The sequence below is a fragment of the Entelurus aequoreus genome, linkage group LG04 (assembly GCF_033978785.1).
Source record: "Entelurus aequoreus isolate RoL-2023_Sb linkage group LG04, RoL_Eaeq_v1.1, whole genome shotgun sequence".
NCBI lineage: Eukaryota > Metazoa > Chordata > Actinopteri > Syngnathiformes > Syngnathidae > Entelurus > Entelurus aequoreus.
The window spans coordinates 49,217,362-49,238,828 of record NC_084734.1 but is presented as its reverse complement, the minus strand read 5'-3'; the positions used below and the strand labels follow the sequence as shown (position 1 = coordinate 49,238,828).

The following is a 21,467-nucleotide window of genomic DNA, read 5'->3' as shown; positions in this document are numbered from 1 at the left end:
TATCCCAGCTGCACTTGAGCGAAAGGCGGGGTACACCCTGGACAAGTCGCCACCTCATCACAGGGCCAACAGAGATAGACAGACAACATTCACACTCACATTCACACACTAGGGCCAATTTAGTGTTGCCAATCAACCTATCCCCAGGTGCATGTCTTTGGAGGTGGGAGGAAGCCGGACCACCCAGAGGGAACTCACGCAGTCACAGGGAGAACACGCAAACTCCCCACAGAAAGATCCCAAGTCCGGGGATCGAACCCAGGACCTTTGTATTGTGAGACACATGCACTAACCCCTGTTCTGCCCGATTCTATATATAATTTGGTATATTGATTACAATACAACTTTTTCAAAACCGGTTACGATTTCAAAATAAAACATTTTCTTTGTTGACGTATTACGTACAAGCTTAGCAAGTAAGCACAGACATGGCCTAAAAAACGTATTTTGATTCTCGAAAATTTTGGATTGATTCAGAATCAAATCGTGTTTCAAGTATATGAATCTATTTTTTTCTGGCACCCTCATATACACTAGGACTGGGCAATATGGACCAAAACTGATATTGCAGTATTTTTATTCCGTATACTGGTATACGGTGAACGGGACAAGCGGTAGAAAATGGATGGATGGATGGATGGTATATACCGGTATTTTTAAAAACACAAACAAACAAAAAAGGTAGCGTCAGTGTTTTATGGCTAGATAACCAGTGTTGAGCGCATTCAGAATATTTTTGTTGTAAGTAATAACGTAATAAGTTACTATGTCAAAACAATTTTTGTTCATTTTGTTAATGAATATTGGGTTTATATCCTCATGCTTGTGCGCGGGACAGATGGAGCTTCTACTAGCTCACTGCGGTGAAAGCCGCAAATCATATCTTATTTATCTTATTCAAATTAAATTATGTGTGTAATGTTTCTAAATAGCCTACAATAAAATGATACATACACTTGCTATTCATTTTAATTGCCAGTCATTGTCTTTAACAAATGACAGACTGAATGAGTGAGCACAGTGTGCCATTGCTCTTGCGCATTACGTACTTACCTAGGCGGAAGAAAAAGTAGTCCTCTTTAATAGCATTAGACAAGATCTCAGCAATGATTTAGTTATTGATATGGATCATATCAAATAACTAAGGTATCAGAAGTATATATATTTTGATTTTAAAATAGATATTAGAGCATAAAGATCTGGTATCGGTGGCAGTGATATGTCAGTATCGATCCGCACATACTTGTTTCCTTCGTTGCTAGCAGACAATCCCAGATAGCGTGAACAATGGTCATTAAAGAGTGAACAGTGGTGAACAATGGTCATTCAAGACTGAACAATGGTGAACAAGAGTGAACAATGGTCATTAAAGAGTGAACAGTGGTGAACAATGGTCATTCAAGAGTGAACAATGGAGAACAAGAGTGAACAATGGTGAACAATGGTCATTAAAGAGTGAACAGTGGTGAACAATGGTCATTCAAGAGTGAACAATAGTGAACAAGACTGAACAATGGTGAACAATGGTCATTAAAGAGTGAACAGTAGTGAACAATGGTCATTCAAGAGTGAACAATGGTGAACAATGGTCATTAAAGAGTGAACAGTGGTGAACAATGGTCATTCAAGAGTGAACAATGGTCATTAAAGAGTGAACAGTGGTGAACAATGGTCATTAAAGAGTGAACAGTTGTGAACAATAGTCATTCAAGAGTGAACAAGAGTGAACAATGGTCATTAAAGAGTGAACAGTGGTGAACAATTGTCATTAAAGAGTGAACAGTGGTGAACAATGGTCATTAAAGAGTGATCAGTGGTGAACAATGGTCATTAAAGAGTGAACAATGGTGAACAATGGTCATTAAAGAGAGTTGGCGAGTGTTATTGGAATTCATCCATATTGCAATATAGGCACTTTTATTGCAAATGTTCAGAAGGAGTATGTGTCCTCCTACTTTATTTCAACAACAATATGATACAGTAATTCTAACAATATGTGCTTTCGTATAGTTAGGAGGAGATGCCTCGTTAAGCGGGAAAAATTCATCTGATTTTAGCCAGGTTTTGCTAGACCAATTACGTTAAGATTGTTGTCTCTAATGACCTCATTAACTAATAACGTTTTGGGAGACAATGATCAGATTTTTAAAAAGCCCATATTATAGGTAGTGGGCTGTTTTGAGGAATTTTTGTTAATGGTATCCATAATACTGATATTAATAAAGTTACATTTATTTTGTGTAGTGCACCTAAATAATTTCGATCACATCTAGGAATTGATATGATGGGGATCTCGAGAATATTTGCTTGGTGCTGCGATAGATTTAATGCTTCATAATTTTCCACCTCATTAGAATGCATGTTCACATCTGGCACAGTCACTACAGAAAAAACATTATGTGAGTTGTGTATTATTTTAGGAGAAATGCTATGTGTGCAGGGATTTTCCAGCCAGGCGCTGGTTAGTTCTAGCTTAACTGACTCCTCACGCGGACTAACAGACACCATAATTGCCTGTGTCTGATTTTGCTCTAGCACAGTTAGTCAAGTGTGACTCAAACAGTAATCTATGTTCCTCGATAAGGTGATGGTGCCTTCCCGGTTAGGGTGAAGGCCGTTCCTCATCAGCAAGCCCGGTTTGCCCCAGAAAGAGGGCCAATTATCAATAAACGTTAGTCCTTGTTGTCTACAAAAACTAGCCAGCCACTTGTTGAGCGAGACTAATCTGTTATACCTCTCATAATTTCCTCTCACAGGCAGGGGGCCAGAGACAAGTACTCCATGCCTGGACATCTTTCTAGCGAGATTACAAATCCTAGCTATGTTTCTCTTTGTGATCTCTGACTGTCTCATCCTAGTGTCATTGGAGCCAACGTATACAACTATGTTCGCGGACCTACTGGTGCGATTAGCCTGTCGTATGTGTTTACTAGGCCTGTTGCGAGTTAGCTCCCTAAGATTAGCTTCAATGTCAGGTGCTCTGGCCCCGGGAATACATTTACTTATGGCTGGTTTACGAACCTGTATGTTCCGGGTGATGGAGTTCCCTATGACTACGGTGTGGTGTCCAGTAGACTGGGGTGTAGGACTAGCTAAAGGGCTAAATCTATTATGCGTCTCAACCGGTTCACCGTGGTTTGTAGGCCGCTTAGGTCTGCTTCAATCTGGGCTAGTCAGCGAACTACAGCTAACGCTGGCAAATGTGTCCGCAGCGTCTAAAGTTACGAGATTACTCCGCGTTAACTGGTGGACACGGTCCTCTAGTAGCACCAACCTATCCATGAGAACGGTGCATGAAGAGCAGGGAGCCATACTCACCTTGTTTTTTACACCGAGTCGAGTTCTTGCTGTTTTCGGAGAAGTGGTCGCAACGTGTGAGAGCAGATTTCTTAGAATAGTGAGACATAACTACCAGAAAAAAGAAACAAGAAACATGAGAAACAAATTAAAGTATTACTTCTCATCACTTGTTTTTATGTTTTTAAGAATGTGGGAAGTTTTCATGACCTTTTTGTTTTTCTTTTTCATCATTAGTGAGTTAGATATAGATATGTTTATTATTTCAGAATAAAACCAAAACAATATTTGGTTTACTTGACATTAATCTGGATTTGTGAGTATGACATTTTCACTGTAGACATAAAAGTTTGACATCATTGTTAAGGAAATGTACATGTAAAAACAGAACCATTTATTTTTTTAAATCAGAAATTGTATAATAAGTACTAAACATTCACAAAAACAAATGGTAATTATCATTTTGAAGATGACAGGAGGGTTATTCTGGGGAAACATCCTGATCTTTCATAATCAATAGGGTCCATGGCAATATTATTTGTTTCATAAATGTGTTGAGGTCAAATGAAGACAAAACAATTACATTGCTTTCAACACATTGTTTGTGGAACTAAGGTCTACTTTTGTGTGGAGAGAAGTTACGTTTGTAAACCTACTGCCATCAATCCAGTGTTTGTTTATGGAAATTAGACAACTTAATTAGTAACTTAGACTTAGACAATCTTTATTGATCCACAAGGGCAATTGCTTAACAACTTAGAGCACTTGAAATCACAGCTTAGAAGAAATCTGAGGCCACCAAATTTTCCAAATATAAGGTTGAGAAAAACAAAACCAAGACTTTTTAATCACACATCAGACAATTTTTGATCTACCGGGTATTTGATTTTGACCACATGGTTAAGAGTTTAAAAATCTACAGTATTGAAAACTCCATCAGAGTAGTTTCCTATCATTGTATTCCTTTTAACATGCTATGTTTTATTTTTTAATATACATTTAAATAGTGTAGAATTTCTTGCGGAAGATGTTACTGATAGGGCAGGATAAACCATTCAATAAATCTCTTCAACCTTGCATGTAGGCCATTATCCTACCTTGTAAGATGAGGTCACTTTAAAGACGACAATTAAAGACACATTTTGCTTTTTGTATATTTATAGAGAAGTTTTCAGCCAATCGACCAGTTGTAGATTTATTGATAGTAATTCCAAGATATGTAAGAGCGTTTTTAACAGTACAGACACACACACACACACACACACACAAACACACACACACACACACACACACACACACACACACACACACACACACACACACACACACACACACACACACACGCACACACACACACACACACACACACACACACACACACACACACATACACACACACACACACACACACACACACACACACACACACACACACACACACACACACACACTATATATGAATTGTCTTGTAATACACAAGATTCACCAGCAGATAGCAATGTTTAATAGAATAGAAAGTAATGCACATTTATATAAAGTATGTTAGAAACTACATACGTAAATACAATAAATAGTCCATCCATCCATCCATCCATCCATTTTCTACCTCTAAAATATTGATTTGTTTAATGTGTTAAAACATACAAATCAATGAAATAACGCACTTTTAAGTGAAGTCTCTTTTAATAGAAGCTTCATTTATTCTAGTCACTATAATATTTTCTGAGATTACAGCCAAAATGGACATAAATATGCATGTCAGGCTTCATTGGGCCTTTACTGAACGTTTTAACTTGATGTAGTTTGGAGGCTCAAATAGTGCAAATATTTTTAAAGTCTTGCTTTCTTGACCTCACAAGTGGAAGAGGCGGTGGGAAAGTTCTTGTTGTGTTGTTTGGCCATGGAAACGTCCCCGCTCTCTCAAATGTTTACTTAACTGCAGAGATGCTTTGGTCACATGCCAGAGGATGGCAGAGAAAATCCTTATTTGGTGCTGGAAAACTGTCATGAGGTCTTGGCAAAAAAACAAAAAAAACATCTTCCTGCAGCACTCACCTGGTTTTTTCACCTTATTCTCTCCTTCATGTCAGTCAGTTTTATTTTGTCTTTACATGACTGGCATTTAAATGTAATTTACATTTTCCACAACGACTTGCATACACTTCCAGTCTGCATCATTTTCTTCAGCATGTTTTCAGTATTTTTTATAGACTTTATTTCATATGTTTTCAGGTATTTTTAAATTCATTTCTTTGTATATGTATCTAGTCACTTTGACTTTAAAAAAAAAAAGAATGAATTTATGTTTGACTAGTTAATTCTTTGACATGATTGGCAAGGAGATTTTTAATTTGGGGAAAGAATAATCCATTGTCATTTACGGAGAAGAAAACTATTTTCTTACTGCGTGTGTGCGTGCATATATGTGTGTGTGTGTGTGTGTGTGTGTGTGTGTGTGTGTGTGTGTGTGTGTGTGTGTGTAGTCTGAATGACTAAAAACAAGCAGTGACTTAGATTCAAGAACTTTACTGCACATACTTTTGTGATAACATTTTATTTAATTTTTGTGTTTGTGTACAGTCAAAAGCAAGCATGCAAGAACACTATTAGACTTTCTCCAGCAACACAACAGTTTGTGCATTTAAAAAGCAAGGCATCGGTACCAGATTATCATATGTAGAAAATAAATACATTTAAAAAAAAAGAGTAGTTTGTGGAATGGAGGCTAAAATTAGAACTAATGTCGTAATACAGCTAATGCACACTTTTTTCCCTTAAAGGTGGGATTATTATGGATTTTTTTCCAGAAAGATTATCCCTTGATTCTTGCTGAAAAGTTCTATTTATAGCTCCCATCGAGGTCACACTGTCACACGTTTGTTGAGAAAAAAGTGGTACAGCACACACACACACACACACACACACACACACACACACACACACACACACACACACACACACACACACACACACACACACACACACACACACACACACACACACACACACACACACACACACACACACACACACACACACACACACACACACGCACACACACACACACACACACGTGAGAGGTACGTATCAGGGTGCATGTGTCACTTGTGCAGTTGCGCACGTCAGTTTGCAGCTTTTACATAAACCTAGATTGAACAACAAAGAGTAATCAAATGTAGTTTGGACTTCTAGAATAAAAGTTTACCGCCATAACCACAACACCAGAGGGAGCTCCACTAACCACGTTAAACCCAGATTCCGAACTAACAAAGGTCTTAACTCTTTCTCTTTCTATGCCACATCAATATGGAATGCACTCCCAACAGATGTAAAAGAAAGGGCATCTCTATCCTCCTTCAAAACCGCAATAAAAGAACACCTCCAGGCAACTACAACTCTAAACTAACACCCTCCCTTCCACATAATACCTCTTCGGATTGTAAATAATCAATTGTAAATAATCAAATGTAGACACTTTTTTTTGTACTTTCTGATCTCTCTCTCTATGTCCACTACTTGCTGTACATACCCTACCAAGTCAGTCCTACACGGTTTCAATGTCCATTTCTCTGATGATGCAATTGTTGATGCTGATTGATGACTAAAGTGTTGATACCAACCAAACCTAACCACCACCCCAGCCCCCCCCCCTCTATATCCCACATCCCGGATTGTAAATAATGTAAATAATTCAATGTATATACTCTGATGATTATCTTGTGTGATGACTGTATTATGATGTTAGTATATATTTGATAGTATATATCTGTATCATGAATCAATTTAAGGCCTACTGAAATGACATTTTCTTATTCAAACGGGGATAGCAGGTCCATTCTATGTGTCATACTTGATCATTTCGCGATATTGCCATATTTTTGCTGAAAGGATTTAGTAGAGAACATCGACGATAAAGTTTGCAACTTTTGGTCGCTGATAAAAAAGCCTTGCCTGTACCGGAAGTAGCGTGACGTCACAGGTTGTAGAGCTACTCACATCTGCACATTGTTTACAATCATGGCCAGCAGCAGCGAGAGCGATTCGGACCGAGAAAGCGACGATTACCCCATTAATTTGAGCGAGTATGAAAGATTCGTGGATGAGGAAAGTGAGAGTGAAGGATTAGAGGGCAGTGGAAGCAATTCAGATAGGGAAGATGCTGTGAGAGGCGGGTGGGACCTGATATTCAGCTGGGAATGACTAAAACAGTAAATAAACACAAGACATACAGTATATATACTCTATTAGCCACAACACAACCAGGCTTATATTCAAAATGCCACAAATTAATCCCGCATAACAAACACCTCCCCCCTCCCGTCCATATAACCCACCAATACAACTCAAACACCCGCACATCACACTCAATCCCACAGCCCAAAGTACCGTTCATCTCCGTAAAGTTCATACAGCACATATATTTCCCCAAAGTTACGTACGTGACATGCACATAGCAGCACGCACGGACGGGCAAGCGATCAAATGTTTGGAAGCCAAAGCTGTACTCACGGTAGCGCGTCTGCTATCCAACTCAAAGTCCTCCTGGTTGTGTTGCTGCAGCCAGCCGCTAATACACCGATCCCACCTACAGCTTTCTTCTTTTCTGTCTTCATTGTTCATTAAACAAATTGCAAAAGATTCACCAACACAGATGTCCAGAATACTGTGGAATTTTGCGATGAAAACAGACGACTTAATAGCTGGCCACAATGGTGTCCCAATATGTCCGCACAATCCGAGACGTCACGCGCAAACGTCATCATACCGAGACGTTTTCAGCAGAATATTTCGCGGGAAATTTAAAATTGCACTTTACTAATATAACCCGGCCGTATTGGCATGTGTTGCAATGTTAAGATTTCATCATTGATGTATAAACTATTAGACTGCGTGGTCGGTAGTAGAGGGTTTCAGTAGGCCTTTAAGTGGACCCCGACTTAAACAAGTTGAAAAACATATTCGGGTGTTACCATTTAGTGGTCAATTGTACGGAATATGTACTTCACTGTGCAATCTACTAATAAAAGTTTCAATCAATCAATCAAAAAGTTATTTTACATGCATGTTTTTGTAATTAAAAAATACTAAGTCAACAAAAAGAAAAACTATTTAGCAACATTTATAGCATGAAAGTACTTTGTTTTATTTATTGGACACTTTCCACTAACCAAAAGCACCAGAAAACAAACAAAACATTTAATAAAACCCAAACGCTTTGTTTTGGTTTAAGCTATCAGCTGGCACAAGTTCGCTGATTAGCGAGCTAGCTAACATTTTGGTGATTCATTCCTGCCCTTTCTTCTTCTTCTCCATGCTGTTATTTTGTACCACGCTAACACTCCATCGTTGCCATCGGACGATTAAAGGACGGAAAGGTTGTCCTCATGTTTGGGGGTCCTTCAAAAAGACCACCTGTCCATTGGGGTCCTCTCAGACGTCCTGTGGAACACCTTGGTCTCGGTAGCCTGAATTGAGAGAAGACATTTCTTACTTATGTATTTATGTATTATTTACATTCATTTTGGAAATCATTCGAATGTTGAACTTTTCTGGGGTGTTTATGAAAATAATTTAGGAAAATGAATGTCTAGAATTTTCTGGAACTCAGTTTTTAGCATTTAAGTAATTTAACTACTAAAGGATTTATTTACGAACTGGGTCAAATGTTAGCTAATAGCCAATTAAAATGAAAATTAAAACAAAAGGAAAACCAAAGACTATTAGTTATGCCTGAATGATATCACACTTATTAAGTTAACAAAGTCATGAAGAAAACAAAAAGGCTTTTGACTCTTGAGGGTAAAAAATGTCAGCTTCCCAAAAACTGCTGTAAGAAATCTCAAACAATTATTTAAAGTTTTTTAATAATAGTAATGTTTTTCAGAATTGTTATGAGTCAATCTATTTAAACTACTTCAGCCTGAAATACACATAATGCATATGAAATCTGTATATTTTTCAAATAAGATAAAATAATCATTTCTTTATTCCACAACAGTAAATGTACAGTGTTACAGCAGCAAATGGCTTAGATTGCAAACATAAATTAAGTAAGTTAATCAATTAAATAGAAATAAAGCTAAAATAAAGAATATACAAGAAAAACAGATGTTACAGTAAGGATTTTTTAGAAGAAAAAAAACATCATCTCAGAGCAAAAATGTGTAGTCAGCATTTCCAGCATAACACAGACATGCACACGGTGCACATAAAGTGTAACATCATATTGCACATAGAGATATGATGAACATAATATTACTAGGGCTGTCAACTGATGAATTGTTTATATCAGATTAATCACGCCCTATAATTGTGATTAATCATGATTAATCACCAGTTAATACTTGTGTGCATAATTAAAATTTGCTTAAGAAAAGACTTGAATATTTAGACAAATGCAATTATGTTGTCAGGATGTAATGCAGGAATGTTTTTAGTCGTTTTGCTTAACTTCAAGTCATTGATTTGCTAAAAACTTGGTGACAGGAGGTATAGTGAGAATTAAGTACACATTTTCTAAGTATTTGAAATAATATTGCAAACAAAGTTTACACTAACAGATATTCAGTGATGGGCAAGCTCCTTGGAAAATGTAGTAAGCTAAGCTACTAAAGGTTACTCTCGATTAAATGTAGCTACATGAGAAGCTATCCCCGGAGAATTGTAGCAAGCTACACTACAAGCTACACGGCAAAAGTAGCTTGTTACATCAACACTACATATATATAAATGTATATTTCAACTTAATGGACAACTTTCCCCCAAACAAATAGACAGAGAATAAATGCTCAGTTCGATTGTTTATTATAACTGTCATAACCTGGCAACTCTGCTGGCGCCTATCTCCTTTTTTGTTGCACGACCTGGTTGCTGGATCACGGGGCATCCAGCCGGGCGCACACCTGATGCTCATCATCATCATCATCTCCTGACTACTTAAAGGGGAACTGCATTTTGGGGGGGAAATTTTGCCTATCGTTCACAATCATTATGAGACACATGACGACGGATTAATTTATTTTCTTAATGCATTCTAAATAAGTCAATGGAGCCTATGGGAGCTCAATTTTTCTTTCATCTGACATCACATGGACAAAGATATGACCTTCTGGAGGAAAGTTCTGTGGTCAGATGAAACAAAAATTGAGCTGTTTGGCCACAATACCCAGCAACATGTTTGGAGGAGAAAAGGTGAGGCCTTTTACCCCAGGAAGAGAAAAGGTGAGGCCTTTTACCCCAGGAACACCTTACTTACCGTCAAGCATGGTGGTGGTAGTATTATGCTCTAGGCCTGTTTTGCTGCCAATGTAACTGATGCTTTACAGAGAGTAAATGGGACAATGAAAAAGGAGGATTACCTCCAAATTCTTCAGAACAACCTAAAATCATCAGCCCGGAGGTTGGGTCTTGGGTGCAGTTGGGGGTTCCAACAGGACAATGACCCCAAACACACGTCAAAAGTGGTAAAAGAATGGCTAAATCCGGCTACAGTTAAGGTTTTAGAATGGCCTTCCCCAAGTCCTGATTTAAACGTGTGGACAATGATGAAGAAACAAGTCCATGTCAGAAAACCAACATATTTAGCAGAACTGCACCAATTTTGTCAAGAGGAGTGGTCAAAAATTCAACCAGGAGCTTGCCAGAAGCTTGTGGATGGCTACCAAAAGCGCCTTATTGCAGTGAAACTTGCCAAGGGACATGTAACCAAATATTAACATTGCTGTATGTACACTTTTGACCCAGCAGATTTGGTCACATTTTTATTTTTTTATTTTTGAAATTTTTATTTTATTTTATTTATTTTAAACAACATAAAAAAAGACACAAGATACACTTACCATTAGTGCATCAACCCAAGAAAACCCTCCCTCCCCCATTCACACTCATCCACACTCAATTACACAAAAGGGGCTGTCTCTTTCTGTTATTAAAAAAAAAAAAAATCTTCTGGTTCCTACAACATAGAATAATACAGTCTGCAAGAGATACAGTCTTTAGAGCACACATGATTGTGTGTGGTGCTGGTCCACTAACATTTTCATTAATTACTATTTTTTATGTAATTGTTTTTGTATTGCTTTACTTTCAAACAAAACAAACAAAGGACCCTAACTTCACCAGACCGGGTTATCAATGAAATCAGATTGTTCAAAAGGGTTCTTAAAACCAGGTCCAGTTCAGATAACGTCCAGATCGGGCTCAGCAACACACACCTTCACCCATGTACACCAAAAACCATGCAGGGAACACAACAGGTTGCATACAATCCACATACAAAAATACATTTTTAAATTTAGCACCCATGTACAGTCCAGATCATATCCAAGTCGAACTCAGCAATACACACCTTCATTTATGTACACTTAAAATAGGGAATACAACAACAGATTGCATATTATATATAAACAAAATTACATTTTCAAAATAAGCCTTTGAGGACTTCCCATCTTTTTTTATGTTTTTTAGCATCATTATCATTTTCAACCATATCATTTTCTAAAGTTAAAAAATATTGAATAAATGTTTTAAAGAAAGAAATACTAAGTGAATATCTGTTTTTGGCCTTAAAAATAAACCTTTTACCGAGTACTATAATTAAATTGACTAAATCATGATTGTCAATGAACTCTCCTAAAATAACTGAAACCACATCAAGCTTCATAAACAAACCAATCTTTAAACACATTTTTTCAACTTCCACCCAAAATGAAGACACAATATGACAATACCAAAACAAGTGTAGGGTGGATTCAGGTTCCTGACAACAAAATCGGCAATCATCTGACTCTGTCATATTCCATATTTTTAACATTTTTCCCGTGGGTAGGAAGTTATAAATCATTTAAATTTGAAAATAACGATTTTGCACATCGATAGTGGTTTTGTAGATTAATTTGAATATTGCATCCCACGGCAACGGGCAGTCAAAAAAGTCCTCCCATTTTCCATATGTGTTGTATGGGGCAGCCTTCAAAGATTTCTTTATTAAATAAAACTTATATATTTTTCTATTTATTTGAGTTCCTTTTTGCCAACTAGAATTTCTTATTAAGGGTTTACAAACTAATAATTTAGTAGTTCCATAATTAATTTGTTTCCATTTTTTCCCAATGACTCCAGTTAGTTGATTAAATGAAAAGCTTGAACAAGCATCACCATACATAGTTGTAAATTCATCATATTTCATAATTTTACCATTCTCATTGATAATGTCATTGACAAAAATGATTCCTCTTTCAAGCATATTTTTTCCAAAAGAAAGGCTTTCCATCTATTACAATATTAGAGTTCATCCATATTATCTGCTGCAAAATATCATCTCTTTTTTCTGGTACATAAAATTGAAAACACCACCATGAGTGGATTGTTTCCTTTATGAACCCCACCATGTTTCCCAGCAGACTCTTTACATAAGGAAAATGGGAGGGGATCACTTGTAAAAAAGGTTACAATTTCTTTTGATACAGTACATGTTTTTTGTCCAACAGGACACTTGTGTACCACTCAATGTTTAAATACATCTTTGGAACAATTGATGCTTTTAAAGACAGACACATAGCTTCAAGGTTGAGAAGTTTCAGGCCCCCATATTCATATTCATTGTACAAAACCTTTCTTTTAATCCTTTCTGGTTTGCCGTCCCAGACAAAATCGAAGACCCTCCGCTCATAAATCTTAAAAAAGTTTTGTGATGGAGCTGGTAATGACAAAAACAAATAAATAAATTGAGGAATAATTAACGAGTTGACAATAGATATTTTACCATACAAGGTTAAGGTTTCCCCTTTCCATAATTGCATAATTTTATCCAGCTTTCTTAGTCGATTATCATAATTTACTGAGCCTAGATCTTCCAGATTCTCTGGTACAACAACACCAAGTATGTTAACTGGTCCATCTGTCCACAAAACAGGCACTTTGCATTCCATTCGAAAGGACGTTCCCTTTAGATTTCCGATCCTTAATATTTTACATTTATCATAATTTAGCTTAAGCCCAGATTGCTGTGAAAATATGTCCAAAAGCTCAAGAAGGTTTCGCAAACAATGAGGATTGGGGCTTATAAAGAAGCTTGTATCGTCTGCATACATTGTTATTTTACTTTCAATATTATTATTACTGAGCCCTTCAATATTTTTATTCAATCTAACTTTAATCGCCAATATTTCCATAGCAATAATAAATAAGTATGGAGACAAAGGGCACCCTTGTTTTAGACCTCTTAATAGAGGTATTGTCCCAGAGATGTATCCATTGTTGATAATTCTACAGTTAGTTTTATTATATAGCGTCTTGATCCAGTGTAATAAGGAGTTGCCAAAATTGAAAAAAACTAAGCTTTTACAAATAAAATCCAAGCTAATTTTGTCAAAAGCCTTTTCCAGATCAGCTACAAAAATTAATCCTCTTTTATTTTCCATATTATAATTTTCTATAATTTCTAATAACTGTCTAATATTGTTTCCTATGTTTCTTCCTTGTAGGAAGCCTGATTGATCTTGGTGAATAATATTTGACAAAACAGACTTCAGTCGTGTAGCCAAACATTTTGCCAGGATTTTAGCATCATAACACAGATTTGGTCACATTTTCAGTAGACCCATAATAAATTCATAAAAGAACCAAACTTCATGAATGTTTTTTGTGACAAACAAGTATGTGCTCCAATCACTCTATCACAAACAAATAAGAGTTGTACAAATAATTGGAAACTCAAGACAGCCATGACATTATGTTCTTTACAGTGTAACTTTTGACCACGACTGTAAGTTCTTGTCTTACATAAGGGTTGTGAATGATAGACACAATTCCCAAAGAAGTGCAGTTCCCCTTTAATTTGTATATGAATACATATTATAATATAATGAATAATAATATTTTGCTAAATAACAATTACTAAATAAAACATCATTATTAACAATACATATAATAATTAAATTACTACTAATAATGTGTAACACATTATTTTGTATATTGTTTAATATTGTAATATAATTAATATCACTATTTTACTAATCAGTAAATATGAAATAAACATTAATATTATTAATTGAATAACATCTGTTAATTAATATACTGATAGCAATGTATGATATTTTAAATTGTGTAGCTAATGAATATTATTATTTTATTATATGATTATATATAAAACGATTATTATTATTGAATACCAATAATATATTAATTAGTGTGCTATTAACAAAGTATAATATATTCATTTGTATATTAAAATATATAATATAATGAATATTAATATTTTTTAATAAAAAATAATTAATCACATAATTCTTATAATTATTACTAATAATAATAATTTAAAAAATAATAATAGTCTAATTATATTTTGAGGGATTTAATTATCGAAGACAAACAATGTAAAACGATAACGCACACATTTTGCTGCATGCTTTGAATGGGAACAAGTTGTACCGTCTGGTGGATGAATGTAAAAATGACAAGTTAAAAAAGCCACTAATCATACTTAAAAAGTGAATACAACGGATTGTTTGTGTATTTTTTCAACAATGTGGCATCAAAAAAAATTGTTGTCATGTCATGAGGAACAATTGTGTCACTTTTTGTGTAGCTTTGGCATTTTAGCTTTTGCACCTGGAATGAAAAAATAGAAATAAAACACATACCGTCAGAAACTTGGAGTCGGGAAGACGACGATGACAACAAATAGAAGAAGAAAAAGAGAGTTAGCGCTTGAACCTGACAAAGATTCCGTAATGAGATGCTGGAACATCACATGACTGAAATAACACAACCTGGATTGACTGAAGCAGACAAGGAAGAAGCAGCAGGAACATGTCAGGAACATGTGGGTGGAATTGATGTCAGAAAGATCACATAAGGAAGGAGGTAGCAGTGGATACAGGGAGGAAGGGAGGCCACCGTGTGGGAGGAGGAGAAGATGCTCATTAGCAGAAGAAGAATGGAGTGATGATCGCATGCCCAGCAGGACCATCATTAGAGTCAGACAAAGATGGCACTAAATTCACAGTATTATGGGAGTGGAATTGGATTATAAATAACCAACATTGAAAGTATTCTTACGAAATCAATGTTACATTTCTTGCTGGAAAAACTCACATAAATGTTGAAGTTTATGATGCAACTTTTTAACAATCTTGCAACAGGAAGATTAGAGCCTGTTTATGAGCACCAAACCTGAGAAAAAAACTCAACTTTCTGGGTTTTCATGATTTTACAAAGAATAACCGCCTTCTGCAGGCTTCGCTACACATCTTAGCTTGGAAGAAGAACTCACTGCCAAATACTTGATTGAAATTGTTTTTCAGTCTGTAACAGAAAAGACTTAAAGTGCATCAATTTGTCTGAATTAAAAAAAACAAACCTTTATTTAAACTCGAAACATTTTTTGATCGATTTGAACCATTTCATACTGAAAAAAGAAATGATAGAAACTCAGTACATAAAAAATAAATACATTGTTGAACAACATTAACTCAGGAGCACAGTATAAAAACACTTTAACCTACAACAAAAACAAAGTAAAACAGATGGTGCAGATTTTTAAAAAATCACCCGCCGGCACTTGAAGTGGAGTGGTAATTGTTTTTTCACTGACACAGAGTGGCCACAATAATTCATTAAGTTTAGATTACGACACAGTAAGTAGAATGATGCGGACACATTTGTAACTGGATACTTTCTAATACACTTCTGCCTTGGAGACTTTGGATGTGTAAGTAATATGCAATTATTTATATTATTGTTAATATTGACGAATGTGCTGTTTCAGACTGCAATATTGTTCAATTAAGGACACTTATTATTATGTCTAGCTTGTGTGCTATTGTGTGCTTAGCTGTTGTGTGACTGCGACCATTTGAAAAGGACTCTACTAAAATGCAAGAAAAGACCAACTTTGTCCAGCTTTGATTTGGCTAGCATACAAGAAAAGACCAACCATGTGTGCTTATTGGAGGACAATTAGAGATTAACTGGCTGTCCAGCTTTGCACGAATAAACACGCTGCAAGATTACTTGCATCGGATATTATATCACATATTTTATATGCTAGCTCATATCCAGTCCTTTTTTTTTTTCTTTCTTAAATCGGAAGATCACTATCAAATCAGAACCCCCCAGATACAATTTAGACATTAATTAAACTATTTTTTGGAATAATAAATGAACACCACACTAGAAATGCAAATGATGCATGTGTTCGGAAATGGATGATGGACTTAAACATTTTAGATGAAAGAGACATATCATGGAATGATATTTGGAAAAATGCCAATAAGCCCTTTAGAAGCATTAAAGATAAACTGACTCAATTTAAGATATTGAATATATTGTATTTTACATCTTCTCAGCTGTTTACAATTGGTGTAGTAGATAGCAAGTTATGTATGAAGTGTTGGGCAGCTGAGGGAACTCTTGTTCATTTATTGTGGGAATGTCAGAGAATAAAAGAGTTATGGTTGAAAACAACAAAAGAAGCAATCACATTCCTTAATATAAACATCCCAATGACACTGCAAACTTGTATTCTTGGGGATCTACATCAATTTAGTAACATGTCATCAAAGAGTAAAAATGCTTTTCTTTTAATATGCATAATAACAAAAAGGGTAATATTTAAAGAATGGATAGCTGTTGATAGTCCAACTCATACTGACTGATACACACAAGCTATGGAGATGATATCAGTAGAACAAACTGAATTTAGTTTAGATAATAATGAGTCATATATTGGAATATGGGATCCATTATTTAAATTTGTTTCAACTATTAAATGAACCAAAATATGACTTATTATATCTTTGTGGAAAATATTGGACACAGTGCGTGAGATGTGATGCAAGTTTAAGCCACTATGACACTATTGTTGATTTCTAATTTTTTTTTTATTTTTTATTAATGTTTTTAATAATAATATCAATGAGGTTTTTTTTAATCACTGCTATTTTGAAATTATTACTAATATTGATGCTGTTGTCGATAATGTTCATTTTTGTTTCACTACATTTGGATTGTTCCGTGTCATGTTTGTGTGTCCTCAATTGCTCTCAATTGCTGTTTGTTGTTGTTCTTAATGTTGCTGGGACTTGTTTGGTTTTGGAATTGGATTGCATTATTGTGGTATTGTTGTGTATTGTTTTGTTGATTGATTAATAAATTAATTTAAAAAAAAAGAAGAAAAAAAAAGAACCCCCCAGGATGAAATGTACCTGTATAAGTGTAATGTTAGCACTTGAGCTCACATAGGTTTGCTAATATTGCTAACGTTTGTGTTGTCCTGTCCCAAAAAAGTGGATATTAAGTTGTTACTAGGGATGTCCGATAATGGCTTTTTGCCGATATCCAATATTCCGATATTGTCCAACTCATTAATTACCGATACCGATATCAACCAATACCGATATATACAGTCGTGGAATTAACACGTTATTATGCCTAATTTGGACAACCAGGTATAGTGAAGATAAGGTCCTTTTAAAAAAAAAAAAAAAAGATAAATACATTTAAAACATTTTCTTTAATAAAAAAGAAAGTAAAACAATATAAAAACAGTTACATAAAAACTAGTAATTAATGAAAATGAGTAAAATTAATTATAAAATTAACTGTTAAAGGTTAGTACTATTAGTGGACCAGCAGCACGCACAATCACGTGTGCTTACGGACTGTATCCCTTGCAGACTGTATTGATATATATTGATATATAATGTAGGAACCAGAATAATAATAACAGAAAGAAACAACCCTTTTGTGTGAATGAGTGTGAATGAGTGTAAATGGGGGAGGGAGGTTTTTTGGGTTGTGCACTAATTGTAAGTGTATCTTGTGTTTTTTATGTTGATTTAATTTAAAAAAACAAAAAAACAACAACAAAACAAAACGATCCCGATAATTAAAAAAACGATACCGATAATTTCCGATATTAAATTTTAAAGCATTTATCGTCCGATATTATTGGCCATCTCTAGTTGTTACCACAATTTGCTTTTGAGCGATGCTATAAAGCGCTGTGGTAAGCAAAATGATGTCAGCATACCCAAGAAAATGATTGGAGGAGATCATGATATATCATAGCAATCCATTGATAGCATGCAGCGACACCTTTTGGTGGCGGTGAGCAGTACAGAGACAACATAAAAGCATTCTGATTAGATGCCACCAGCATTTCCGCGAGTACTGCAACTTATAGGAATAGGCTTGTGGAAAAACATGTATCTCGTAATTATTCCACCCTCAAAAAAGTATGTTGCATTAAATACATGTATTTATTTAAATATTTATGATAACAATTACGATAAAGTGTAATGTGTTGTTTTTTATAATAGATGTGGAGATACATGCTTTTCCTTGGACAGTTCCAGCAAAGAGCAAAGAGTCCTGACTGACTTGCCAGGATGACCATGTCCATCCCCCAGAAGATGCTCATGATCCAGCCCACCATGAAGATGGCCGTCAGGATCTGGATGAGGGCCGCCGCCATGTTGAGCCAGAAGACGCAGCACACGCCTCGCTCGGGCACCAGCTCGCTGCGGGCGCCGCACAGCACCGAGAAGGCCGAGATGAAGGTGCCTGCAGCACACAGACACGATGGATAAATTACTACTATAAAGTCTACATTATAATAACAAATACTTGTTAGAAAACTTTACAACAGCAAATAATCAATTACTTATCCTCATCACGAGTTTGATGGCCACTCACTTGTTGCTAGACAGAATTCATCGGGCTCAATTATGAAAAAATAAACCTCGTCATTCAATGAGGATATTTACTACATATCCTGTTTGCACCCTTCGGTAGGAGAAGAGAGAGATGTGGCTTAAAACTAGTAGTGGCGTGTCATTTATTCCACTTTAAGGAGCTATGAGTGTGTGTGATGCTTTTATTTAATGATAAATTACACAACATAGCATAAAGACAATAATCTCACTGAGAGGAGATCTCATTCATAAATAAAGCACAATTGAAATGTTGCCAGTCATATTAGTGAAACAGATATCTCCCCTCCGTTTTTGTCACAGTAGTTTTCATAGTCATCCAAGTTGTATAACTGCTCTATCATAAAGATGCACACTGAATTTATTATGTTTTACAGGACATCCTCCTGTTAAAATATGTTTATTTTTATTAAGTTAAGCAGGACATATTTCTATTTTAGATTAGTTTTTTTCAAAGGGGACATCGCAATTTCATAAAACACATGACTACACATGGTTAAAAAAGCCAGAATTAGCCAGAAGGCTAGTTTGCATATGTAGTCCCCTGGCCATGATGTAAAGAAGGCAGTAAAATTACAATTTCAAAGAAAAAGAAAAGAAAAAGAGAGAAAAAAATAAAATAAAATCACACAATACATGTACGATATCCATCCATCCATTTCTACCGCTTGTCCCGTTCACGGTCGCTGGGGGTGCTGGAGCCTATCCCAGCTGCATTCGGGCGGAAGGCGGGGTACATATAATAAAAAATATAATACAACATCACAACATAATATTTATAATAGCATCAAAACAGGCTAATCTTTTAGTGATGGCAGCTGTAGGCGTTGATAAGCTACATTTTCATTTTTTTTGTGAAGGCCTTAAGACAAGAAAAACTAAAATGTGCACTTAATTCTTACTATACTTCCTGTCACCAAGTTTTGAATAAATCAATGACTTGCAGTTCAGTAAAACCTTCCCGTATGACATTCTGACTACAACATTGCATTTGTACCCAAATATTCGGGTATTTTTTCAAGAAAAAGTTATTTATGGGGCAAGACACTTTACCCACCTGCTCCCAGTGCCACCCACACTGGTTTAAATGTAACTTAGATATTGGGTTTCACTATGTAAAAGTGCTTTGAGTCACTAGAGAAAAGCGCTATATAAATATAATTCACTTCAATTTTACACTTATGCAAGCACATGAAAACCTGTGATTAATCGTGATTAATCACAGAATTATAGTTTAATTAATCTGATTTAAAAAAATAATCACTCCCCTAACCAACGTGGCCCCAGGTCTGCACCAGATGGAGCCTGCGTACCAAACTAATGGTACACATACCACCGTTTTAGAATCACTGCTCTATTTAATTGATCAATTACTTTTATAATTACATGATTACATGTTTGACTATCAGTTAAGGTGCACATGTAATATGAATTATTTTATATTTCTTATTTGTATTATTACCTTATGTGGCGTCCTAAGGTAACAATCATAGCGTCTAAAAGACGACACAGTTGTTTGTTTTTGTCACTTCACAAAATAATGAAGTGTAGTTTTGCGTCTTGCTAGCAGTTAGTAGCAGTCAGAGAAAGTAAACATTGCCAGCGTAAGGAATGCATGGTGGGCGTTTGTGGCTTCTTCTCGTCACGCTGGTGGTACACAGCTGTCTGACACGCTTGTGTGTGTGTGTGTGTACATAAATGTATCTGCAAGGAAACAACACTCCTACACACTACTTCTGTCTATATTGTTAACAAATTGTTAATGCTTTGACGACGTGCATGCGAGTGAGCAAACAGTAGAAATATTGAAGGTGATCAAGAAACTTTGCGAGGCTAAAGGCCCCGCCCACCAGCAGATGCTCTGGCGGCCGCCGTGGATGCCCGCCTCCAGACATGCTGACGGCCAGTTATTTACAAGCAAGCCTAATGTAAATTATTACTTGCATGACTAAGTAGGGACTTTATGTTTATTATATTGATCTAGTTTGGCTCCTGGGCACAAGCATCTTTTATAACTGGATGTGTACAATACGCTAGGCTAGGTTAGCCTCTTCTTGAAAAGGTCTTCTTCTCTTAAAAATGGCAAACAAATTATACATTTTTGTCACTTTTGTACTCCAACAATCTAATTTTGCATGTGTGTTTTTGCACAATTCAAATTTATGCAGTGTTTGTTTCAGGTGATATCTGTCAAGTAAGTTGTTAACCCTCCCGTTTTCCACTGGGCCCTCCTGTTTTAATCCTTCCCCAATTTTCCCTTTTGTGAAGGGAAAGCTCTTCGGGTCTGCCTGGCAACGGTCAAGAATTTCAAAGTAAAAGTGAAAAAATAACACGGCTGCACCACATGAGGCAGTCACCAGAATGTTCTCCCCCACCTGGTTATTATTTTTTCTCATTTCTCAATCTTTAAATGCAAAAGTTAATTACCTTACTGCATATTCATCAGTGTTTATA

General features: G+C 35.9%; 1 protein-coding gene across 1 annotated transcript in view; it reads right to left on the bottom strand.

Moving 5' to 3' along the window:
- Positions 1-5,848: 5,848 nt before the first annotated feature.
- Positions 5,849-21,467, bottom strand: part of stum (stum, mechanosensory transduction mediator homolog) — a 28,997-nt gene continuing 13,378 nt past the window's right edge. The window contains exons 2-3 of the mRNA XM_062045087.1: positions 18,682-18,864; positions 5,849-8,762 (exon numbers count right to left, since the gene is read on the bottom strand). Of these exons, the coding sequence (XP_061901071.1) occupies positions 8,728-8,762; positions 18,682-18,864 (218 nt within the window). The 3' untranslated portion in view covers positions 5,849-8,727. The remainder of the gene's footprint in view (positions 8,763-18,681; positions 18,865-21,467) is intronic.